This window comes from Somniosus microcephalus, chromosome 12 (assembly GCF_052327205.1).
Source record: "Somniosus microcephalus isolate GS21.2 chromosome 12, FLI_Smic_1.0, whole genome shotgun sequence".
Taxonomy (NCBI): domain Eukaryota; kingdom Metazoa; phylum Chordata; class Chondrichthyes; order Squaliformes; family Somniosidae; genus Somniosus; species Somniosus microcephalus.
In genome coordinates this window covers 127,237,876-127,265,067 of record NC_140998.1, presented here as the reverse complement: position 1 = coordinate 127,265,067, position 27,192 = coordinate 127,237,876, and the positions used below count along the sequence as shown (strand labels likewise).

Here is a 27,192-nt window from a genome sequence, read left to right as displayed (position 1 = left end):
GGTCCACTCTTTCCTCTGCTCTCTCTCCCCTCATCTTCCACCTTCTGTTGTTCTCTCTCGCTCTCTATCCCCCTTCTCTCTCTCTCTCTCTCGTTTCACTCCCCCTCCCCCCCCCCGCAACCTTTTTGGACATAGCACAGGCTTAAAAAGATTCCTTTACTTTCATCAACATAATCCCTGTTACTGAAGACAAGGCCAAAGGGAGCGATCTGACTAGGACTAATAAAGCAACATAGGGCGAGGGAGGAAAAACTTTAAAACAGCCAGGCCTGGAGGACTGGTAAAGGCTGCTTCTTAACTGGTCAAAATCTACCAATCAGGGATCAGCCTTTTTCAATCCCCCGGGCCAATAAGTTCAAACAGCTTAAAGGTGCTGAAATAACAACAGAAAATGCTGGAAAAACTCAGCAGGCCAGGCAACATCCGTGGAGAGAGAAATAGAGTCAACGTTTCAGGTCGAAGTCCTGATGAAGGGTTTCGACCTGAAACGTTGACTCTATTTCTTTCTCCACGGATGTTGCCTGGCCTGCTGAGTTTTACCAGCATTTTCTGTTGTTATTTCGGATTTCCAGCATCCGCAGTATTTTGCTATCGTTAAAGGTGCTGAAGTTGGCTTTGTACACAAGCACAAAGAAGGGAAGTGGCAGGATTATAGGGGCCAGATTGAAGAAGGTCATAGGCTGCATTTGGCCCACAGATTACGTCTTGCATAGCACTGCTCTGAACTGTTCTGCTTCCTTGTATAGATTGTGAAGTGCGTTCTGCACTGTAAAACATGTGCACTTTGGTCAGTTTAGAGACAAAATTATGGCAGCGAGTTTGAGGCCTCTGCAAGTCACAATATTAAAATAATCCCTTTTCAGACCTAAAACTGCCTTCGACAAAAAAAACTTTCACCAAACTATACAATAATTAGCATGTCTGATATAAAGGTTATACTGAATATCTGCTTTATGTCATCTCATCAGCTACTTTTTGATTTACGATTTAGTCGAAATGATAGAGCGATCACATTATGTAATCAATCAATAACTAACTGTTGTCACCATGGCAAAATGTTGCTGACATAGTGAAATAACCTGCTCCAACACATGTATTTGTCTTTGAAGAACTCTTGAAAACAACCAAATTCTATCCCTGTTAACATAGGTGATAAGTGATGCTGCCCTCTTTGGGATTTGCAATTATCATCTGCTCCAGTTTATGCTTCATTCACAGAAGGGCAGCTCACCTCACTAGATTTGACACTGTGCAAGTGAAGAGGTCATGATGCAAAATAGGAACAGCATAATCTTGAGGCACTAAGGAAATGGCAGAGACATTAAACAAATACTTTGTATCTGTCTTCACGGTAGAAGACACAAAAAACATTCCGGAAATAATGGGGAACCAAGGGTCTAGAGAGAATGAGGAACTTAAAGAAATCAGTATAAGTAAAGACAGAGGGGGAGAAATTCAGTATCGCCCCATTTGGGGCGCAATTATCGGCCGGGTGCAAAGATTAGCGCCTGGCGCTAATTAACGCCTCCGACTGCAAACTTGGCTTTTATCGCCCCGGAGGTGATTGGAGCGCTAAATCAGGCGCTACACACCTGTCTTAAGGCACAAAGGCCGAGGAGCGAGGCGCTACCTCAGAGCGCTGGCGAAGATCATGTGATGTCAGTCAGCAATGGAACACAGACACACTGGCGCCGGCCAGTTCTTAAAGGGGAGGGTCGATCTTGCTCTCCATCCACACCCTACTCATTGCAGCCTTGAACCTCGGCCTGGAGAGACCGGTACATCAAATCTGTTGGAAAGAACAAAGGAGAGGCCCAGGGAAAGAGCTCAGAGTGCAGCCCCCATATTCTCTTTTAAATCGATACAAGGAAGATCAAATCAGAAAGAACCTGCAAAGTGCTGCTCAGTACCCAAAGTTCCTCAACACAGCTTTGAATATCTCCTGCAGTCTCTCTCTCTCTCAGAATGCGTGGTGCAAAAATTTCACCAACAGAAAAAGGCAGGAAGCAGTCGCCTTTAAATAGCACTCCCCCAGTCCCTTCCCGGCTGCAAAACACTCCCCTCAACCTGTCGTTGCTAGCGGCAGGCGGTAAGACAGGGGGAGCCACTCAATATCCGGTCCGGGGTGTTGCACACTCGACTGACGTCACGATCTGCCGGCGCAGGAGATCATGGTGGTAGTGTTTAGTGCCGCCGCAAAATGTCCAGTTAATTTCGTGAGCGGCGCAAACATCGTCGCGCCCGGGCGCTAGTTGCTTTGTGCCCCATTAGCGCCCTCTTAAGGCGCTAACGGGAGGCACAAACCAACCAAATTTTTCCCCCATAGTGCTGGAGAAATGAATGGGACTAAGTGGCGACAATTCCCCTGGACCGGACGACCTGCATCCTAGGGTTTTAAAAGAGGTAGCCGCAGAGATAGTGGATGCACTGGTATTAATCTTCCAGAATTCCCAGATTCTAGAACAGTCCCCAAGGATTGGAAGATAGCAAACAAAACCCCGCTATTTCAGAAAGGAGGAAGAGAAAAAACGGAACGAAAGGCCAGTTAGCTTGACATCAGTAGTAGGCAAAATGCTAGAATCTATTATTAGGGACGTGTTAACAGGGCACTTAGAAAATTGTAATATGATTAGGCAGAGTCAACACGGTTTTATGAAAGGGAAATTCTGTTTGACAAATCTGTTAAGAGTTTTTTTGAAGATGTAACAAGCAGGATGGATTAGTGGGAACCAGTGGATGTAATGTATTTGGATTTTCAAAAAGCATTCGATAAGGTGCCACACAAGAGGTTATTACAGGAAACTTTCTGATATCCGGCACTGACGGGGCCGAGCTGGTGCCGTACCATCAAAGGTGCCGGACATACCAGCGTTAATGTTGAGAGATACGGAACTGAAAAGCTCCGTGTGAATCAACAAACCCTGTTGCTTAGCAACAGCTTCAAAACAGTCGGCTGCAGCTGCAAGCGTCTCTAGCTGAAGCTGTTGCTATAGCTACAGACCTTGCAGTGCCTGACTGGGGAAAAAAAAGCAACGAGAACTAAAAAAACTTATAGAAAACGGCTCCTGATTTTTGCCGTTAGATCGAGTATTCCGGACATATAACCTCCGGATAAACCAAAGTTTCCTGTACACAAAATTATGACTCATGGTATTGGGGGTAATATACTAGCATGGATTGAGGATTGGTTAATGGACAGAAAACAGAGAGTAGGAATAAACTGGACTTTTTCGGGTGGGCAGGCTGTAACTAGCAGGGTACCGCAAGGATCAGTGTTTGGGTCTCAGCTATTTACAATCTACATTAATGACTTAGATGAAGGGACTGAGTGTGACGTATCCAAGTTTGCTGCTGATACAAAGTTAGGTGGGAAAGTAAGCTGTGAGGCGGACGCAAAGAAGCTGCAGAGAGATATAGACAGGTTGACTGAGTGGGCAAGAACATGGCAAATGGAATACAATGTGGGGAAGTGTGAAGTTATCCACTTTGGTAGGAAAAACAAAAAAGCAGAATATTTTTTGAATGGTGAGAGACTCGGAAATGTTTGCATTCAGAGGGACCTGGATGTCCTTGTACATGAATCACAGAAAGTTAACATGCAGATACAGCAAGCAATTAGGAAGGCAAATGGTATGTTAGCTTTTGTTACAAAGGGATTAGAGTATAAGAGTAAAGAAGTCTTACTACAATTATACAGGGCATTGGTGAGGTCACACCTGGAGTACTGTGTACAGTTCTGGTCTCCTTACCTAAGGAAAGACATACTTGCCTTAGAGGGAGTGCAACAAAGGTTCACTAGATTGTTTCCTAGGATGAGGGGATTGCCCTTTGAGGAGAGATTGAGTAGACTAGGCCTATATTCCCTAGAGTTTAGAAGAAAGAAAGATGATCCTAATTGAAACATATAAAATTCTTAAGGGGTTTGACAGAGTTAATGCTGAGAAAATGTATTCCTTGGCTTATGAATCTAGAACATGAGGTCACAGTCACAGAATAAGGGGTCGGCCATTTAGGACTGAGATGAGGAGAAATTTCTTCACTCAAAGGGTTGTGAATCTTTGGAATTCTCTACCCCAGAGAGCTGTGGATGCTCAGTCATTGAGTATATTCAAGGCAGAGGTCGATAAATTTTTGGGAACCAAGGGAGTTAAGGGATATGGAGATAGTGCGGGAAGTGGAGATGAGGTAGAAGATCAGCCATGATCTTGTTGAATGGCGGAGCAGGCTCGAAGGGCCTATTGCTGCTCCTATTTCTTATGTTCTTATGTTCACTAACAGTGCCAGTTGCAAGCTGCTTCAATATTTGATTCGGTCCTTCCTGAGCTGTATGGAAGGATTCACACTGGCAGCTTTACATCAACAAGGTTTATACCAATAACTTTACCTAAGAGCGGTAACAATATCATTTTTTGTGAAGTCGGGACATAAACAAGAATTACAGTAAAATCCAATGTATAATCCGCATCTTGATGCACTCTGTTGTATTTTCAAAACACAGCTGAGTCACTTGCACAATGATGCGGCTGGTGGGGATTTATTGAAATGGTAACCATAATTATAGAGTGACCTATCCACAAGTATGATTTAAAGTCTGGATTTACTACACTTTTGAATAAAAGCAATCAGCAAACATCATTGCTTATTTAAGTCATCCAGGCATAGAAGTGTTTTTCACAACCTCTATTGTCACATTGCGTCACATATGAGAGTTTAAATTCCTCTTGGATCAGTGTTCAAGGAACCACATTTCATGTTCATATCGTGATCAGTCACACCGCAGGATCTATTTGTAACGAGATGAATGGTGGCACATTTAATAAAATGTTATTGAGAGCTCCTGTGAGTTCAGATTAATGTTAGTGCATTCTGCCTGCAGAATTGAGCCACCTGTAGTAATCCTTCTTCACTGTAACTAAAAATACAAGTGCAACACAATAAATAAAGTACAACAGTAAGCCATGCTGCTGAATGAGGCGAAGCTTCAAGTAAAATTTGAAAACAGCGGAGTTCATTACTGAGATTGCAAATTGAAAGTCAAAACATTTAAATCAAAACAATGAAATTGTTATTTTGTAAAACCAGGAGAGAATATTGAGATAGCTTTATTGCCCAGGGTGAATAATTAGAAAATGACTCATTGAGTCAACAGTATGTCTCACTCTGCATATCTCTGTCACAGATTTAAATCTATAGAGTGGACAGTAATAATTTGCAGTTAGATATTTGGGTGCCACTAATCCAGCCAATTGAGTCAACTGCTAAACCAGAACATTGCAATTAAGATGATCAACATAATTTTTTTAAAAGGAAGGCAGTCAATGACATGGAGTCTGGCCTCTCAACTTTTTCCAGTGACAGACATTTACACAATAGAGCTAAGATGACTAATTGTTATGATCCTTGAAGATTTGAGAGAAGTTCACAAAGGCATACAAGGCTCCCTCAAGTAATCAGTAGCGGATTCTGGATCTGCAGTGGTAGAATTTGGGGATGGGGGGAGGGGAGAAAGGAAACATTTGTGCGAACGGTTTGACAACTAGAAAACAGACCTGTAATCCAAAAGGTGACGCACTGAGGTCTACATTCAAAATAGTGAGTTGTGAACCACGATTTTCGATGCAGTTTAAGTGAAGAAACCATTCTTAGAAGATGTTTAATAATTTTTTCTTTCACAAGTCCACCTCCCACAAAAGTGAAACATTTAATTGAAAGCAAGGGGCTGAGCATTAAATATGTCGCAACTTTCCTTATAAAATATGAATTCGAGTCCAACATCTGTATATATTGTCAAAAAGAAAAAACACCCAAGTGCATAATTGAATAAAAGACAATAGTATGTTAGTCAAATAAAGAGTAGAAATACATGGAAAATCTTTGCTATCAGAATAGGTCTTTGACTGTCAGAATACTTGATTTTAAAGGAGTGAATATGTTTCAGAACTAAAGCAAGAAAACAGGATATGAGAACAGAGTTCAAATCTGCAAACTCAGCAATCCCCCTTGCCCTCAAGATTTCAATTGAGCTACATCAGGCCAAACTGGTTCATGCTCATTTTCCCATCAGAACTGTTCTGGCAAGGTATGGATTTCTCACATCTCCTCATGAATAATTCCAGAAACTGCAGATTTGAACTCCATGGGCTTTTACGCAACACTTTTGTCAGTTTTTCCAGCTCTAGCAGCTAAGGTTTCAGAGTTAATTATTTCCTTGCATACTACAATTTTATCAAGTTATAAGATAAACTGGCTGAAGCAATAGTACACACAGCATCTGGGAAGTTAGATGGGAATAAACTCTGTATGGTCTCAATACATTCGTTCAAATCTTGATCTAGTGGAATACAGGAGCACTGATTTGCCAGCACTGTACTCATTAACTGGATAACAAACTGTGCAACATTAAAAATACAGCTAAGTCTACGTGATATCAGTAAAAAAAAGTAAAATTGTCACTGCTGTCCACCAGAACAACTTGCTGGTGACTTACCAACATTTACCATAAAAGTAATAAGCATATAAAAACAAATATAGATGACTTTCTGTACCCTTACGAGGATACTGAATTCCGATAAACTGGATTTTGTATTCTTATTAAAGAAGTAATTTCAATTTAGTTACAAAGCATTGTATTCCTGCTTTCGAGGCAATCCTCAACCACTGTTTTGTTTAAGGAACAGATGATCAATCACAAATTACACAACTAAATGCAAGGTCCCTAAACGGTGCTCCTGGCAATGACTTACTTTTGGCGTGGGGCAGGAAGCTGTGGACAGGCGTGATGTAGCTTGAGCTCGCGGTGATTCAGACGGAGTTGTGCTCAGCGATGCATTGTCTCGTGGAAGCACTTGAACACCACGAGAAATGATCGAGTCTGGGATCTGAAAGTATAACAAATGCTGAAGATAATAAATTACAACAACTATTCACTTACTGCTCGATTCAACTTTATATTTGTACACTAGAAAACTGAAAGTGGATTTTCACATGTTTTTAGTTCACATCCTAATTCAGATGGTATTTCACTTCACTTTCACATACAAAGGTACAAATAGCAAATTTTAAACTAAAACTGTAATACAGTAACTCTTAATTTATCATTCACTATTTCTCAAACAATTTTTTTTGTTACGCTTATAGCTATAGTTGCCCAATTCATAAACTGTCAAATTGACAAGAATGAAAGCAATAAAAGCCATTAGAAGGCAATAGATTTATGTTACAATCCTGGTAAATTACAATTCTTCTACATGAATAACCATCATACTGATAAAATCGAGTACTATATTACATATAGATTAGGATATTTTTTAGTCTCACTAACAGGCTTAATGCATGTTCTCATTCTATTGCTACAACATTGTAACAAGTTTGATCATTTCGTACAGAACATCAATCATGAAACGTATTAATTAAACTTGATAAATTGCACCAAACATTTCATTTATATCATTACACTTCTGGAAATTGATCACTTGCACTAATATGGCAGCAGCAATCACTTCTGCAAAGTATGGTTTCCCAAACGCCATAGTTTTGTAGAGTGGTGTGCACCCTTTTTGAATTGGGATTCACTGATTAAATATCTTTCATATGAATTAAAAAGGCAAAATAAACATGCAGTGCAAACTGGATTTTTTGTTTAAATTTCTTTTAAAATTAGGTATCCATTAGAAGTTTGTTTGAAAAATTTACAAATGTCTGTGACGACGATCAATGCAGTAATGGTATAGATATTAAAAGAAAACTGCGATTGGTGGGGCTCACTTCAAGTTGGTCTAGGTGGGCTAGATTTAACACCAGCAAAGAATCAACGCTACAAAATACCCTCTGCTGTCTTCCAGATTTTCTTTGCATTATTTGGCTTATGTTTCTTTAAACTAAGTTGATTAAGTGAGCCCATTTTTTTTCCAAGAGGGAGCTGCCACCTTGTTTACTGTCTTCAGAAGTTATATTGCAGTTTTCAAAGCAAATTTGAAGTACATCTACAGAAACTACAGGTTTCTGAGTATCAGTTGGCCAGGTTTTTTTTTTGTCCTTCATAATTGTGAACCAAATTCTCTGAAAGCAATTTTAAAAGGAAACTGACAGGCAACTCAACCACTGTGCAAAGTACACACTGACACTGGCCAAACTCCTTTGTATCCTGCAGTTTTTATCTCAGCAAAACTTTGTTTTTTAATTCTACAACCACTTTCAATTTGAATCCAGATGCATTTATAACTATTAGAAAAAAAAAATTGTGTCTTAGATTTGCAAACAACCTTTACATTAACGGGGTCTGTCTGTAACAACTATTGCAGCACTTATAAGTTGCTTGTAGTCACTGGAATTCCTCTTAAGGCTATTTCTGTTTTTCTACCAACCACCTCAATCTAGGTTAACAGTACTAGCACTCAATATTTAACCCCACAGGCTGTCCTAAAGGGAAGGCATTTAGTCATTTCGTCAAACAGTGAAAAAAGTGCACCTTTTATGTACAAGGACATTTTTATGTCTAGTGCTCAGTGACAAATGAAAAAAAAGATTAGTGAATGAGTCACATGAAGTCAATGAGAACAATGAAAAAACAATCACAATTATGAAGATACACAATTTGGTGACAATTTAACAGGATGAACGTGTTGAAAAGGATAACCTAAATGGTTAAAATCTAATTGAAACAATAAAATCAGTGCAAGTGGTTCATTTCCTCACAGTAGCACAATGTAGTGCCAGGTGTTTACTTTTAATGCCTCTTTGCTGTCTCTTACCGGCTCTCCTGCACTGTTGGCAGTATGAGAGTGATGACCAATGAGACCAGGGACAGGTTTACCACCTTTAGCCATGACAGGAGCGGGACTGTGTACAAGTTGGAAGCTCTGATGTACAACACAACTATCAGCACTATGACAGGAAAACACAGGCAACTGGAGAAAAACAAGCAAAAATGATTTGATGGGTAACAATGAAATAGGTAGGTTTGATTCTACATGTATGAATACCCCTATTCAGTGGGCAGTTTCTTACCTTGGCTGCTATGGCTGCTGCAGTAATGTGCGAGGATGAACTCTCTTCAGTTGAAGCCACTCCACTGTCTTTCTTCTCTTCCTCCTCATCTTCACACTGAACACCTTTGTCTTCTGTCTGTTTGTGTGGGCTGGTGGTAGGGGGAGGAGACAATGGTGGTGGAGGTGATGGAAGGTCCTCCAGCTCATCATGAACTTCTTTTACTTTCACAATTGCATCCCGCAACAAGTCGATAGCATGAGGTAGGGCAGGTAGTATAAACTGGAAGCATTCCTGCACATAATTTAAAAGTCAGATTATAAACTTCTAAGGAATATAAAGCTGTCAGTTAACATGTAATTTTGTTAATAGGGTTTATAAGAAATTAATAAAAACAAAAGAAACCACTCAAAATAAGGGACATTCCCATCCTCTGTATAGATGATGGCTTCATAAGTCAGGCAAGAAGCAATGGTTTAGCGGAGTACAAAAATTGGTTCTGTCACATTTGTAATGTTGTAGCCACAGGGACTATTTCATGGGTTTTCTGTTCATTGATGGCAGTAACACTGCTAAGTTAATGGTCGCTGTTTGTTCAAGGATATTCTTGAGCACCGTGGATAATAGGCAAATTGTTTTTATAGTTTAAATACTCAATGCATTTTGCTGGGCCCACATAAACAATGGAAATCTTTCCACAAAAACCTTTTGATGCCAAGTCTCAACTTCTGGTCTGAACAATGTGGTGCACAGAAAGAGAGAGTTTTGGCATGCATCTTGACATAGCAACACAGATATGCAATGAAGCAGCTAACATGATGTGTAGATACAACTGGGATATAAACATATACATTGCATTTTGCCCGGGAAAGGAAGGTAGTCAGAACAGAAGATGGGATAAGAGAGAATGAAGCAGTCAATTGACTATGCTTGTATGTACTACATAAACAGGGTCACAATCTCCAGCACAGAAACAATGAAAGTAATCGTGGCTCCTACCTGTGAACCTTTCTTGCTACCAGGCAGATTAATAATCAGAGTTTTGCCCCTTATTCCACATACAGGTCTGACAATAGAAATAAAATAATTATAAGCAGATGCACATTTTATATATAACAGACAGTGACATTATCTTGAAAAACATGAAAACAGCTGTTCTGCCTCATCAACCCACCCCTAAAAATAAACTTGACCTCTCCTTTATCACCTATTTGTGAAGTGACATAGGGTGTTCTTTATTTTAAAGGAGTTATATAAATCTACATTGTTGTTATACCTAATAAAGAAATTGGAGAAAGAAAAGAAAGAAAAACTTGTAATTATATTACGCCTTTCAAGATCTCGGGGCGTTCCAAAGTGCTTTACAGCCAGTGAAGTACTTTTAAAGTGTAGTCATTTTTGTAATATAGGAAATGCGGCAGTACATTTGCGCACAGCAAAGTTCCACAAACAATAATGTGATAACGACCAGATAATGTTTTAGTGGTGTTGGTTACACAAAGGAAGTGTAAAAAATTAAACATTTTTCTGCAGTAGTTATTTGACCTTCTCTGAATGTGAAGGGTGGCATGGAGTGTTGAAGCCCCAATGAACTGCACAACTGAATAAGGGGACGGAGATTCCTCTGCAATTCTTCACACGGAATGCAGCCGCAACTGTGCTGTGGTTGGAAGGTGCCATGATGGACAACAGGTGCTTAAGCATAGGAAATAAGGGGGTGGCTCAGAGAGACTATCAAACCAGCTGCTCTCTCTCACACCTCCAAACAGCCACTTTCAGAGAAGAGATGGAAGTCTGGTGGGGTGGTCCTCTGACTGTCCTCTTAAGCAAGTGATGTGTATAGTGAGAAGATAGCAAGCAAAGGAAAAGGTAAATGCATTGTTACGGAAACACTTAATGAAGTTAACTCGTTTCTGAGTTTGCCACTATGTGGTTAATACTTAGGACTCCCAACCAAAAAGCTGGGACTTTAAGCTCCAACTAATAGTGCAAAGAAATGTTTGTCGCAGTTCGGCTGCTCAATTAGATTTATCAGAGGAAAGGGTCTGTGTTTCTTCATTTGTTTCGTTAGGTAAGGTCAAAAAGACTTCACACAGACCTGGGTCCGAAACATTTAAAGTCTTATGTAAAGGATTCTCTATCCCCCTCTCAGTCTTTTATACTAACTATTTACAATCTACATTAATGACTTGGATGAAGGGACCGAGTGTAATGTAGCCAAGTTTGCGGATGATACAAAGATGGGTGGGAAAGCAAGTTGTGCAGAAGATGCAAAGAATCTGCAAAGGGATATAGACAGGCTAAGTGAGTGGGCAAACATTTGACAGATGTGGGAAAGTGCGAGGTTATCCACTTTGGCACGAAAAATAAAAAAGCAAATTATTATTTAAATGCAGAGATTTTACAAAAGGTTATAGTGCAGAGGGACCTGGGGGTCTTTGTGCATGAAACACAAAATGTTAGCATGCAAGTGCAGCAAGTAATCAAAAAGGCAAATGGAATGTTGGCCTTTATTGCAAAAGGGTTGGAGTATAAAAGCAGGGAAGTCCTGCTACAACTGTACAGGGTATTGGTGAGGCCACACCTCGAGTACTGTGTACAGTTTTGGTCTCCTAATTTAAGGAAGGATATACTTGCATTGGAGGCAGTTCAGAGATGATTCACACGGTTGATTCCTGAGATGAGGGGGTTGACTTAGGAAGAAAGGTTGAGCAGGTTGGGCCTATACTCATTGGAATTTAGAAGAATGAGAGGTGATCTTATTGAAACATATAAGATACTGAGGGGGCTCGACAAGGTAGATGCAGAGAGGATGTTTCCCCTCGTGGGGAAATCTAGAACTCGGGGGCACAGTCTCAGAATAAAGGGTCACCCTGAGATGATGAGGAATTTCTTCTCTCAGAGGATTGTAAATCTGTGGAATTCTCTGCCCCAGAGAGTCGTGGAGGCTGGGTCATTAAATACATTTAAGGTGGAGATAGACAGATTTTTACAAAATAAAGGAGTGAGGGGTTATGGGGAGCAGGCAGGGAAGTGGCTTTGAGTGGAAAATCAGCCATGATCTTGTTGAATGGCGGAGCAGGCTCGAGGGGCCAAGTGGCCTATTCCTGCTCCTATTTCTTATGTTCTTTTTATTATGTTATAACTGTGGGCGCAAAAGTCACAAAAAATCAAAAATGTCAAGTTCACGTTTCCAAAGATTCTGTGTGATATACTGCTGTTATTTACATTTGCGTACCCTACTGAATGCCATTACAGAGATTCATACTTCGGAAGTAACCATTGCTTACCGAGACAGCATCCCCAGAGGAGTGACATTCAATGAACCCATCAGCATAGCCAGTGCCATCCCAGGAGCCTCCCTTTCTATCACCTCTTTAGTGGCCTAGAATTACAATAAACACAAATTTAAAAACTTAAACATCTAAAATTGGTATCAAATTAAGAGTTTCATTGTAAAGAATCCCGCCCAATATTCTGTAACTGGAGTTTGTGCATAGCAAACCTTAGAAACAGCTAATTAAGTTCAGACAGGAAGGCTGCAGTACTAGAATATTATATTTAACAAAAGAAAAACAAATGGCAAACAGCAATCTGGAAATATGATACAATAAGCACACTGCTTAGAGTAAAATGTTACCTATTATGCAAAATGAAAAAATTGCTTATCTCAAAAAGGCAAAATACTGCAGATGCGGGGAATCCGAAAGAAAAACAGAAAAGGGTGGAAACACTCAGCAAGTCAGGGAGCATCTGTGGAGAGAACAAACAAGTCAAAGCAGGAAGATGTTGTTGATGATAAGAATTTAAAAAGCAACTGAACAAGGGGAAGACAGCATGCCCAAAAGAATGCCAGTCAACAAACCCATCAGCATAGCCAGAGCCATCTGATGAGCCTTCCTTTCTATCACTTCTTTTGTGGTCTAGAATTACAACGTATATAAATTTAAAACAATTAAAAATCTAAATTTGGTATCAGGTTGAGATTTTAATTGTCTAGAATTCCCCACAAACTCCTGTTCTTCTCCTTGTTAAATTCTGTTCATCAATAATATCTTCCAGTTTTGACAAAGGGTGCACACTTGAATTAACAACAGAAAATGCTGGAAAAACTCAGCAGGTCAGGCAACATCCGTGGAGAGAAATTTGAGTTGACGTTTCGGGTCAGACCCTTCTTCAAAACTGGAAAGAAAAGAAAATAGATCGAAGGCAGGGCTGCGATCGGACAAAAGAAGTAAAAGAAACAAAAGCAGTAAAAGAGACAATAAAAGGTATTCGAAGCTAGACGAGATGGTAATAGGCTGAGATTAGGTGTGAAGTGTACTGGCAGGGCAAGAGATAGCTGCCAGGTGTGAGAGAGAAAAAGGAAAAGGGGGGGGGGGGAAAGAGTGGAAAAATTACAAGAAAAAATGTAATAGGGCCGAGGTTATGATCTGAAATTGTTGAACTCGATATTGAGTCCGGAAGGCTGCAGAATGCCTAATCGGAAGATGAGGTGCTGAGTTTTTCCAGCATTTTCTGTTGTTGTTTCGGATTTCCAACATCTGCAGTATTTTGCTGTTGCACACTTGAATTGTCAACTTGTCTGTTCTCTCTAAAGATGTAAGCAATGGCAGATGTCTAGTGTCAGCAAGATGTACAAACAATAAACCATGCAGAGCCAAAGAGCCCATACAAGTTCGGGGCTGAGTGTTGCCAGAATTTTCTGAATTTGTTTATCTTCCTTGTCTGTACAGCACTAAAAAGATCAAAGGAGTATGACATAATAAAACTCACTACGCACTTGGTTTGAGTATAAAGCAAGGCTTTAATCAACTTGTTTCAGAACATGGAGGTCTAGTTGTACTTCACTAGTTCCTGTGTTACAAAATGTCCCTGGGCAAGCTGGGCCCACGCCCGAGTATTTATACTCCTTGGACGGGGCCACCAGCTGGCCGGCCAGTGTTATTTCATGAGTAGTTTCTTTATGATGATGAGATTTATAACATTCTTCCTGCCTAAAAGATTTGGAAGTCCAACGACTTCCTCCTAACGGATTAGGCGGACCACGAATAGCCGCAGTCTTTTAGATCTTTGTTTATGGCTGGAAGGCACGTCTCCCCGGACCGTGTCTTGGTCCCTGGGCCGCTTGATCCGTACCGGTGAATCGACAGGGCCCGTGTTGCCCTGACCGACCCGAGGGAGGCTAGGGAGATCGTGACTCCGGGTGCGGGTCCCCACAGGCGCAGAGCTGGCTTCATCCTGTTTGATAGCCGGGGATTGACCGGCGTCCTGGCCTCAGGTGGCCATCCCACGGGGAGCGCTCGGCTCCCCGAGTGGATCCGATGGGGCAGCCAGCAGATCTCTCGATGTCCCAGGTAGGGCGTTATCTTCAACATCATTACCGTGAGTTGCTCTATCAGTTGGGTCCGTGGGACCGGCTGGACAGGGAGCCAGGTCCTGGAGCGAAACGGTGGACTCCCGGCCATCAGGGTACCGCACGTGCGCGTACGGGGGATTAACGTCTGTGAGTTCTACCTCATCGACGAGGGGATCGTTTTTAGAAGATCGGACGAATCTTCGGAGCAGCACGGGGCCGGGAGCTGCCAACCATGATGGTAGGGACGTCCCATGAGTGGAGCGAAACTGGAACCTGAAGAATCGCTCATGAGGCGTTGCATTGGTGGACATAGAAAGAAGAGACCTGATGGAATGCAACACATCAGGGAGCATAGCTTCCCACTGCTGTTCTGGTAGGTTGCGTGACCTTAGTGCAAGACGAACAGCGTTCCAAATGATAGTGTTGTATCTCTCAACCTGTCCGTTACCAATGGGATGATACGGTGTCATTTTACTTGTGGCGATTCCCCGTTGGGAAAGATAACTTTTGAGTTCGCTTTACATGAAGGAGGGGCCCCGATCAGAGTGGATGAAATTGGCCGTACCGCAAAGGGAAAAGACTTGATCAGGGCATTTGTTCACTGTGGAAGTAAGCATGTTGGGACAGGGGAAAGCAAAGGGAAAGCGTGAATATTCGTCCACCATAGTAAGTAAGTAGGTGTTTTGCGTTGAGGAAGGCAATGGCCCTTTAAAGTCAATGCTGAGTCGCTGCATAGGCTGCACAGCGTGTATGAGCGAGCCATCCGATGGACGGAAGAATTGCAGCTTTAATTCCGCACAAATTCTACAGGAGGAGCATGTTCTTTTCACATCTTCCGTAGAAAATGGGAGATTTTTAGATCGCACAAAGTGCAACATATGGGTAACGCCAGGATGGCATAAGTCAGTATGAAGTTCCGCAAGAGTCGAAGTTGACATAGAAGAGCAGAATGCCCGTGTGAGGGTATCCGGGGCCACATTCTCTTTGCTGGGTCGATAACGTATGGTCTATCCAAAGGCGGCCAATTCCATCCTCCAGAGCTGTATTTTGTTATTCTTGATCTTAGTGTGTTTCTGGTTACCCAGCATAAAGGCCACGGAGCGCTGATCGGTTATAAGTGTGAAATGGCGACAAGCGAGAAAATGACTCCATTTACGTACTGCTTCGATGATGGCAGTAGCCTCCTTCTCGACAGGAGGATAATGGAGCTTGCTACCCTGCAAAGTTCTGGACAGAAATGCAACGGGTCGACCACCTTGATTCAAGGTAGCAGAGATCGCCACATCCGATGCATCGCACTCGACCACGAAAGGAAGATTTATCAATGGAACGAAGCGTGGCTTTTTCCAGTTGTCGCTTGAGGAGGTTGAAAGCTGAAATAGCCGTTGCCTCCAATGGAAATGACTTTGCATGAAGCAGGGGCTGGATCTTGTCGGAGAAGTGGGGTATCCATTTCGCATAATAGGCGAACATGCTGAGTGCCTGACGAAGAGAGCCGAGATTTGTAGGGGGAGGGAGCTCCTGAAGCGGACACCGTTGCCCACCCAGTAGCCAAGGATGTTGACTGATGGTACTAATTTCACAGATTTGGACTCATTTAAGGTTAAGTTGCGATGACGGAGAACATCAAAAAATTTCTGGAAATTGGCATCATACTCCTTCTGGTCATGACCAGCAATAGTGATATTATCTAGATATGGAAAAGTGCCCGTTAAGTTCTCCTGTTTGACTAGGCTATCCATTGCCCGTTGAAAGATGGCCACCCCATTGGTGACCCCAAATGGAAGGCAACAAAACTGATAAAGCCGACCATTGGCCTCAAAGGCCGTATACTTTTTGTCAGTCCTTTAACGGTACTTGATGATATGCGCTCTTTAAATCAAAAGTTGAAAATACCTTGTAGTTGGCAAGGTTATTGACCATGTCATCGATGTGTGGTAGTGGGTAGGCATCCAGGTCGGTATACTGATTAATAGTTTGCGAGTAATCGATGCAAAGACGTTTCTTGTGTTGCTTCAGAGGATTTTTAACAACGACGACTTGAGTCCGCCAGGAAGATGAACATGGCTCAATGATACCGTCAGCTAGAAGGTGAGAGATTTCTGCCTCGATAAAGGATTGATCATCTTGGCTGAAACGTCGTGATTTAGTGACTATGGGTTTACATCGGGGGGAAAGATCGGCAAACAAGGAGGGCTCATCGAGTGAAGCCGGCGAAAGCGCACAAAACGGTACTTTGGAAATAGTAAGCTCCGGCTTTGACCCTGCAAACTCGAAAGTGAGTCTTTTGCATTGTTTCTGGAAATCCTGTCCCAGGAGCACATCACTGCATAGGTTTGTGAGCATCCTGAGCCAGGTGGAGAAATAAGTGCAGCCATTGAGAATAAGGTCGACGAGACAAAAGCCAGAAGAATTGGTAGTCAGTGTCGTCAGAGCCATTGCAATTTCCCTGTCCGAGGGGTAATTACGCAGTTCTAACTTACTGACAGCCCGCTCACTAATGAAGCTGTCAGAGCTGCATGAGTCGATTAGTGCGCTCAAAATGTGTCCATTTACCGAAACCTTTGTGGCTGCATGGGACAGACTTTGGGGAAAAATAGCTGTGATGGGAGGGGGGCAGTTTTACCCTTAACAGCTATAACCTTAGTAGTGGTTCTTGGGGGAGGAGCAGTTTCATAGATAGCAGCTGTAACCTTAGTAGTGGCTCTTGGGGGAGGAGCAGTTTTATAGATAGTAGCTGCAAAACTAACAGGAGCTCTCGACCGGTATACCTTAGAAAAGTGGCCTTTCTTACTAACAGAGGCTCTTGACTGGCATACCTTAGAAAAGGGACCTTTCTTGCTGCAATGATTGCAGGTTGCGTTACGAGCAGGAAAAAATGTCCTATAATGGAACGCACCTCCACAGAAGAAACACTTCCTTCCAGATTGCCAAGATGCCGCTAGGGCAGGGTCGTCATCAGTAAAGGCTTCTAGGGTAGGGTTGTCATCAGCCAGGTTGGAATCTTCATCCGGGAGGGCTTCCGCACGAGGCCTATCGAAGGAGTCACTAAAAGTGATAGCAGCAGCCTGTGCATGTGGTGAAAGATAGGTATCTGCATTCCTCTTTGCTAAGTCCAGAGAGCATGCCTGGTCATAGGCAACCTGTAACTTGAGGGTTTTATTCTCCAACAGACGTTGACGTATGAAGGGAGACGCAATCCCATTAATAAAGGAATCACGAATTAACTCCTCCTGGTACTGCTCAGCTATAACAGCTTTAAGATTACAATCCTTGCTGAGCCTGCGAAATTTTTGAAGGAATTCGTCAAGTGATACCCCGGGTTGTTGTCGAGTTGTGGCCAGTAGATGCCGAGCAAAAATTTCGTTTGGGGACTTGACATATAGCTGTAGTATTTGGATAGCGGCATCATAGTCTACACAGTCTTTGATATAGTCAAACACATGAGGGGATACATAATTAGCAAGCATTCGTAACTTATTAGGAACATTCTCACCACACTCCTCAAGGAAGTTGCTAAAGGTACGATACCAGTGTTTCCATACCTTAGCAGCTGTAAGTGAATTCGGGTCCAGGTCGAGATGGGCGGGTCCGAGTACTTTCTCCATGATGGATCGATTACTTGTCTGAGTTCCCTTCTACGGTTCGAGTCGTAGCTGGCTGTTCCCGAAATCACCCAAAGAGTGGAGTCGATATCAAGTTGATTAAATTGACGTAATAAAACTCACTACGCACTTGGTTTGAGTATAAAGCAAGGCTTTAATCAACTTGTTTCAGAACATGGAGGTCCAGTTGTACTTCACTAGTTCCTGTCTTACAAAATGTCCCTGGGCAAGCTGGGCCCACGCCCGAGTATTTATACTCCTTGGACGGCGTCACCAGCTGGCCGTCCAGTGTTATTTCATGAGTAGTTTCTTTATGATGATGAGATTTGTAACAGAATATATCATCAGGAACTGGCTGTTGTAGTGGCTAAGACAGCAACCTTCTAACTCTAGTTCAACTCTTGTTCAAATCCAGATCAGACTGATGGGACCCTGCCCTAACAGTTTGGTGAGTTTCAAACAGTGGGTGCACAATTAGGCGCACAACACAAAACTGCCCTACTCTGGAACTCATGGTTGGTACATACAGAAATATATCACGTGGGTGCAGCAAGGTCTGACGCCTGGGTTGAGGCAGAATATGTTGATCTTTATTCTGTATCTAACCATGCTATACATGACCAGGGATGCCATCACTGAGTGCCCAAAATGGAAATCACAAACATCCATCACCTTGGTGAGTCCAAAAAATTCATTCAGGCACATAAAAAAGTGAATGTTTACGATAATGGAGGAAAAAAGTTTTCAGTATCTAGATACAGATATAACAAATGTCTGTAGGAACAGAGACACTGTATTATTAGCTGGAAGTGGCAATTAATTATTTACAAAAAAAAAATTCTTTTAAAAGAACACAAATTCAAAAACAGATACACAGCTTCAACTGGAACCCTCAAGACTAAACTGTGGAGTAGAAATACTTCCTTGCAAAGGAATTGATCTGCAGTCATAGCACATTTTTACATTGAAATGCAAGAGACATAGACGTAGAGATGTTTCCACTTGCAGGTGAGTCCAAAGCTAGGGGCCATAAATATATAAGATAGTCACTAATAAATCTAATAAGGAATTCAGGAGAAACTCTTTACTCAGAGAGTGGTGAGAATGTTGGACTCACTACCACATGGAGTGGTTGAGGTGAATAGCATAGATGCTGGGAAGCTAGACAAGTAGGCGAGGGAGAAAGGAATAGAAGGATATGCTGAGATGAAGTAAGGTGGCTGGAAGCTCGTGTGGAGCATAAACATTGACATAGTTGGGCTGAATGGCCTGGTTCGATGCTGTAAAATTCTATGTAATTCTATGAAGCAAAAGCAGAATTAAAATATACAGTCAGATTATAAAATGGATGCTTATTGTGGTTTGAAGCTATTGCCATCCAATATATTTTCTTTGCCATGACATGGTTTAGAAATTCAACTTGGATCTGTAAATTTTATAATAGAGTGCTCATTCTACAACATGCACATGTCCACCATCACAAGAGGAGATCCAGAAATAGGTTGCAGGCTTCAGGTTGCAGACAAGGGTATGATTCTTCAAAAGATTAAAAATTAAAATGAACTGTAACGTGAAAGCCTGTTTTAGCTCTCAAGCTGAATGTCACTCAAAGGCAGCTTCAAAGAAAAAAAAATCAGATTTAAAGAAAAGAGAACACACTCAAAAGTCAAACACACCACTATGTAGAATATTGTGCTTTTGTTAATAATTTCAAGCATTTTCTTTATACTCTAAAGGAAACAAATGCAATGTTCTTGAAAGAATGAAAGAAAAGAGCCTTTTGCAAAATGGAGTGTAAAAACAGGAGCTGACGCAGCGAAAGGAATTTTGCTATTTTTACGGTTTTGTAAAAAAACTGCACTTTATTTTCCCAAGTATGTGTAAATTGTACCTGTAAAAGCTGAACCTTTGTTTGCAAATACAGGGCAAGATGCTCTCTTCCTTGTTTTGTAACTGTGCTGGTTGTCTAGTTCATTTGAGAGGAATGAAATTAGTAAGTTTGGCTGTGTTTGCAGGTCATACACAGTGTGAATTTGACAAGTTATTTAAAGGTGTTCATAAAAAAAGAGCAAATATGTTCTGGTGTTCAAGAGACTAATACACAGAGATCAGATTTCCCCTTTGTTTTTATAAACCCTATTCATGATTTGTATTGCACAAAACCAGCTTCTATCATACAACATCTACAAAAATTACAAACTATATGTAGCAAATGTGGTAATGTCTCAACCCGTGGTGTGGTAACCTGGTGAGTTCCAAATTTCTGGCATGCTACCCAGATAAGGTGAAAATTTAAAAAAAATGGAGAACTGATTTATACTATGTTGCTCTTAAGTATATTTTGCGGCTGATTCAGGAAGGGTGCTGGCAGAGAATTGCGCATGATAAAATAAAAGTGAAAAAAAAGCAAAGTAGACCTTAGGAAGCAAAACGAGTTGACAGTGTGTTCTGAAAAACACTCGAACTGCACTTCAGATTCAGCAAAGTTACAAAGATGCAGACTTCACCATAAATAAATTTCTCAAACTTTCCCAATACTATTGAAAAGAACATTTGAAATTCAATGTAAAAAAACTTGGGGCTGGATTTTACCAACCTCGGCGGGTCCATGGTGGGCAAAGTCGGTGGTGGGTCCCGGCCTTGCTGCCGGCTCCAGTCCGCTGTCCAAAATGATTTCCCCCTGATTGGGCTTAAGCCAAGCCCACCCAGCGCATTTCCCGGCCAATTGAAGGAAGCAGGTCTGATGACGCGTCATCAGACAGTTTCCTTAAAGGGACCATGCGCAAATTGATTTTAACATTTGTGCTGTCAGTGTTCTACAGCATTGAGGTGCTGCAAACACTGACAATCACTGCACAGAGGTGCATGGCTGCACCCAGGTTCTTCCATGACTCCCGTCACAGTACGCAGGGAGGTTCTCTTCCCTTCCAATGGGCAGAAGAGAACTCCCAAGGACACCAACGCAGCCTGGTTGCACATTGCACAGGAGGACACAAGCAGGGATGTGGTCAGGAGGACCAGGCTGCAGTGGCGCAAACATTTCAATGGCCTCAGTAGATCATGAAACGTTGGTACAAAGCCACACTCAACCTAATCCTGCTGTGCCACTCATCACATCCCCATCACTCTGCCTTCCCTACCCTACTCCTGCACATCCTTACTCACACCAACTTACCTTACACCTCCACCTATCACTCTCTATCTACATTATCACTTCCCCATCTCACTCGCCACCCCTCACACTCACCCTCATCCTAGTACAATCATACCAACTAACAACACACAAGGGTACGCACGTTGGTGTTTTATCCAATGTTAGTTTCTGTTAATGTGCTGTCAAACATTGAAACCTTTATTTTCAACACTTTGCTTTCTTGGACGGATCTGTGGGCACCTTTGGAAGTGGCTCAGTGAATTGCAGTGAATGGTGAGATATAATGGTACTCCCCACAATGGCAAGGAGTGTGAAAGGAATGGCTTGGGCATTGTAGGAATGCTTTATGGTGTTGGTGTGGGGTAGTGCCAACCTGGCGCTTCATGTGGCAGTCAGGGTGTTCAGCGTCAAGTGAAGTAAATTTGGCCATGGTGAGACCATCCCTGGCCTCCTGGGCAGCAATGTGGTCGGGTGCTGATGCCCTCTGTCCTGAGCAGCATCAGTTGATTGCGGAGAAGGTTGGTGTTGTTTTTGGTGCTGCTGGTGTGCCTGGTGCTGCTGGTGTTGGGGCTGATCGTGGTGGGATTCTGAGGACCAAGGTCAGATAGTTTCAAGGGCACCAATGCTGATGGAATAGATGGCAGCTGAAGCAGAGATGACAGAAGCGATCTGTCAATGGTGGGAGAGGCCATGAGGTCAGACTGGATGGAGACTTGTGTAAAGACTTGCAGCATTCTGAATCTGTAGTGGAAATGCAGTTTCGAAAAGCTAGTGGCGAAGGAAAGATATCTGATTCAGCTGGGAGCTTTGACTTGACATGTGAAGCTGTCAACTCATCAGCTGAAAGAATGGCAAGTCACCTCCCACCTGAGCTTCACTGACGAGGTCTAGGCACAGTGGGAAACCGGTGGGCGACCTGTCACAATCAAAAAGCTGGGGAAAAAAGCATTGTTAAATGGCTGTAAACAAGCCACTAATGATTTCAACTGCCTCCCCCACCGCTGCATGTCGGGCCTGCTCAGCGCTGGCAGACCCGACATTTGGGAAAGGCGTGTGGCACAGGTTGACAGCGGGGTCTTGACCCGCTGTAAAAAAAAAGCATTTTCCCACCCGACCCACCACTGATCATGCCCGCTGACCCCCTGCAAAATTCTGCCCTTGGAATTTGACCTTTTTGTCAGTTGCATAATTAAACAATATCAAGTTTCTTCAGTGTCTCCTTTGCTCTTTGTTTCCTGTCTGTCAACTAGTTCTCTATTCATGTTGCTACATTTCCCACCTCATGCTCCCTTGATTCCCACCAAACCTCTGACCACTCAACTATCTTTCACAGTCCCTGTGCTCATGACTGGGGAGCGCTGTATGTTCATGTCTTCCTTTATGTCAAAATGGGGTTCGCCATGGTTAACCATGCCGTCCTCCTTCACACAAAATGGATTGCCCTTGTATGGTTCTATTCCTACCTGCTCAATGTAGTTAGTTCATCTTACGCAATTACTTTTCCTTCCACCCCTGCACACTCACTCAATTCCTAGTTTCCACTGAGACATTAAGTTGTGGATGAGCCAGAATTTCCTCCAACTGAACACTGGGAAGATTGAAATAATCTATTCAGTTCATGTAACAAGCGTTGCTTCCTGCTACTGATTCCCTACCCTCTCTGCGGTTACTGAATCTGGCTGAACCAAGAGAAGTGGATTGTCCTTACTCTCCAGGATGATCCTGAAGTACTAGGAGGATTTGGCCTTGGACAGGGAGATACAATAATATTTGACATGGTCGAGCTAGATCTGATAGTGATGACAAGGCCAGCTATGCACCAGCTGTGCTCAAGTCTGTGGTATTCAAACTTTAGGATGCAATGGTAGGAACAGTACCATTTAATAGAAACAGAGAAGATAGGAGCAGGAGTAGGCCATTCGGCCCCTCGAGCCTGCTCCGCCATTCAATGAGATCATGGCTGATCATCCAAATTCAGTACCCTGTCCCTGCCTTCTCCCCATATCCCTTTAGCCTTAAGAAATATATCTAACTCCTTCTTGAATATATTTAATGAATTGGCCTCAACTGCCTTCTGTGGTAATGAACAGGGATAGAAGGTGGTGAGTGATTTAATGGGGATAAGCATATCGAGCAACGAAGCAATGGATGGAGAGCCAGAGGAGAGGCAATTGGGGGTTTGAGGGAGCACTGGGGCAACATTTTTTCTGGGTTCAGAGAGTGATGGTATGATGTTGTAGGTAGGCAGGAAGATGTGAATGGTCATGACGATGAGGATCAGTGATCACAACCTTACAAGTCACAATCAATGTTCCCTCTTATTTTTTTTTGGTGTGCAGTCCCTTTAAGTGGCTGCATGGCCTGTTCAAATTTTTGCGCATGCTCTCATATAAAAGCCGGTGAGCGGCCTGCGCGGGAACCTCCAGACGACTGTGCAGCCACACAGCTTAGCAGGAACGTTGGTCACAATGCCACAGGAGATGGTGTGGTTGAAGGGTAGCCGTAATAGTGAGTGGGGAGTTTCTATAGAGAGAGGGATTGAATGAGGACAGGAAGGTAAGAGATCAGAGAAGAGGAGGCGGCAAGGGGAATTTATGCGTAGGTTGAAATTGCCATGGGTGAGTTGCCACTTGGTGCAGAGGCTCAGGTGGGGGGGGGGGGGGATCTCATTGAAGAAGTTGCTATGGACTTTTAGAGGTCAGTGGCAATGAGGACTTAAAATAAGAGATGGGAGGGATGAAAAAGGATGAGGCGTACAAAAGGAGAAAATGGTGGCAGAGAGTGCTGGAGGTTGACCACACTGCAATAGTGCCTGTTTGGACAGGGAAAGTAGGAACAGGAGGAGGCCATTCAGCCCAAGAGCCTGTTCCGCCATTCAATGAGATCATGGCTGATCTGTATCCTAACTCAATCCATCCACCTTAGCTCCATATCTCTTGATACACTTGGCTAACAAAAATCTATTGATCTCAGATTTAAAATTGATTGAGGTGGCATCGACTTCCTTTTGTGGGAGAGAGTTCCACTCTTCTACCACACTTCCTAACTTGGCGACTGAATGGCTCGGCTCTGATTTTGAGCTTATGCCCCCTTGTCCTAGACTCCCCCACCAGCTGAAAAAGTTTCTCTCTATCAATTCATTTCAAAATCATTAAACCCTCAATTAAATCACCCCTTAACCTTCTATATTCCAGGGGAAACAAGCCTAGTTTATGTAATCTCACACCATAATTTAACCCATGGAGCCCTGGTAACATTCTGGTGAATCTGCGCTGCACTCCTTCCAAGGTCAATATATCCTTTCTAAGGTGCGGTGCCCAGAACTGTACAGAGTGATCCAGATGTCGTCTAAGCAGGGTTTTGCATAACTGTAGCAAAACTTCCACCCCTTTATATTCTAGCCCTCTAGATATAAAGGCTAACATTCCATTAGCCTTTTAAAAAAATTTTTTACCTGACCATGCTGTGCAATGTCTAGCTGGGTAGGTAACTTCGGTAGGGGAGAAAGGAGTTATTGTTCATGAGCCAGATTTCTATCAGGACAAAGAGGCAAATAGATGTATTTATGAAGAGCTCAGGGATGGCCATAGCTTTGATCACCAGGGGCACAACATTCTGGAATGGTACAGAATGGGCCCATGTTTGATGATCTGTTGACAGGGTCAGGAGTGAGGGAAGTGGAAGTGATAAGAGGGCCAGGGAGGAGATCAGAGATATTAAACACCGGGGAGCAAGCTCACCAAAATGGTCACTGGAAATATGGGATGAGACAATTAGGATTACTGATCACAGAGAGCTAAGGACAGGTGCCGCAGCGAACAATGCACAGAAGACAAAGGATCAATGGGGGAAGCCCTGGACTTGTCCATGAGGGACTCAAAGATGGGACAATTGTGGGTGATATGGTCAGTTTAGAGTAGTATGAAGTGGTGTAGAGGACTAATTGTAGGAGAGGAGTCATGGGAGGCAGAGAAGCAGAGGTTGAAGGAGATAGAAGAGGAAGGGATGGTCAATAATGGGGTAAGGAGAGCTTGTGTCCATGACAGTAGCCAATAAGCGCATCAATTGGACACAAAGTGAATGCAACCTTAGTTTACATGACAAATAGCAGAGAGCTGAACACAGTAATTAGGAATTTAGGTGTGTGAGTGCATCCAAACTACTCCCATGTCATTGTAAATGTCACTCAGAAAGGCCAACAGGTACACACAAGTGATGATTCTTAATTCAATTTTCTAACTTAGTTGGTTTTAAACTGTGCCCCACAACTATATGTAGCAGCTCCAGCATGCTGCTGCTCAAAAAAACATTTTTAACTTAATGTGATGACAAATGATCAAATGCAGTATTTTTTGACTTAACATTAAAGCCAGCATTCTAGGATTAGTTTTTACAATGATAATCTGAAGTGTTAATGAGCTATCTAGAAAGGCGATCATCACTAAACCCTCAGAAATAGCCCTGTTTCTTTATGTGCGTCACTATAGCTTTGAGATTATTTGTAAATCTGGCCTTCAGCAAGGACTCTTCTCATTCAATGCGCCTGTTAGGGGGCTTGGCTGACCAAGTCATACGGGTGCTGTAAGCTCCCACATAAGGGAGGTGGCATTTCGTTCAAGGTAGTAACTTTGAATGGCAGCTTGGCAGTATAATCCTTGGCATAAAAAGTTGTAAGAGTGATCAGATGATTCTGTGTCTCTCAAGTCAGTCAACCACACACAGACCTACGCATGGTGGGATTTTGTACTCCATGTAAAATAAACCAGTTTGTTGATTTACTTTCGGCCTTGTCCTGTTAGAGTGCTTCTCAGACCGCCTTCCATAAAGACATCACCATGCACAATTTAGTACGTGTGAAAACATAGTATCCAGTGCACACAAGAGACCTACTTGGAGCACACCCAAAACTCTGACCTACATTGGCACCTGGTCTGGCAATGCCTCGATTTTAAAATTGTCATCCTTGTTTTCAAATCCCTCCCTATCTCTGTAATCTCCTCCAGCCCCACAATGCTTTGCGATCTCCACGCTCCTCCAATTCTGGCCTCTTGTTCATCCCTGATTTTTTTCGCTCCACCATTGGTGACCATGCCTTCAACAGCCTAGACCTAAGGTCTGGAATTCCCTCCCTAAATGTCTCAGTCTCTCTACCCCTCTCCTCCTTAAGATGCTCCTTAAAACCTCCCTCTTTGACCAAGCTTTTGGTCATCTGCCCTAATTCGCCTTATGTGGCTCGATGTCAAATTTTATTTGATAACGCTCCTGTGAAGCGCCTTGGGACATTTTACTACGTAAAAGGCGCTATATAAATGCATGTTGTTGTTGTTACATTACAACCCTCAATTTACACTATTGTTTAAACAAGCTATTGGGTTGCGACGGTGTACCTACTCCTGATTGCAGGGGACACAGGGTCCATTTACAGGAGTGACTGGTGATATCTACTGCAGTCCCATGAAGTTTGCAAAACCCACTGAGTGCTCAATGATGACCTCATTAGTAGACAGACTTGGAAGTCACAAGGTCGTCATGCTTCACTTGAACCTCAGCTAAGTTCATAGTATTGTATTTAGCAAGACCTGGGACACACTAGACATTTTCCACTGCAATACAATATGTACATAAGCTAGTGGCCTGCTTTCAACTTCGTGTATCAAAGCAACTATTGGCATGCAGGCCTTAATTAAGAAAGCACTTGAACAAATATTCATATTAAGCATAAGTGTGGAGCCACATCCAGCAATTCTCAGTGATACAAAAACTCTTTACTGCTAAGGAGCAACAGTTGGCCAGGAGTCTGATACCCAATCTAAAACCTCCCATAAACTCTCGCGTCAGCAAGATCTTCGGCTTAACCAGGCTATTCAATCCGATTCAATTGTGCACATTCTGGTACCCTGTCACCAAAAAGTAGGGAGACAGGGTACCAGAATGTGGACAACTGAATCTGGTTACAAAAGGTAACCTGGTTAGATTACCTGGTAACCTTGTCAGATAGCATTGAACAGGCTTATTCTAGATGCAGTAAGGCCTTATCCAACTCAAAGTCATGAGACTAATCACCATTACAATATGGTGTGGATGACTGT

At 42.6% G+C, this 27,192-nt stretch overlaps 1 protein-coding gene across 1 annotated transcript in view; it reads right to left on the bottom strand.

The window, feature by feature from the left end:
* LOC147109517 (gephyrin-like) overlaps window positions 1-27,192 on the bottom strand; it is a 513,341-nt gene that overhangs the window by 50,544 nt on the left and 435,605 nt on the right. Inside the window, exons 8-12 of the mRNA XM_086002318.1 lie at window positions 12,276-12,370; window positions 9,985-10,051; window positions 9,007-9,279; window positions 8,751-8,906; window positions 6,744-6,896 (exon numbers count right to left, since the gene is read on the bottom strand). Coding sequence (XP_085858444.1) covers window positions 6,744-6,896; window positions 8,751-8,906; window positions 9,007-9,279; window positions 9,985-10,051; window positions 12,276-12,370 — 744 coding nt within the window. The remainder of the gene's footprint in view (window positions 1-6,743; window positions 6,897-8,750; window positions 8,907-9,006; window positions 9,280-9,984; window positions 10,052-12,275; window positions 12,371-27,192) is intronic.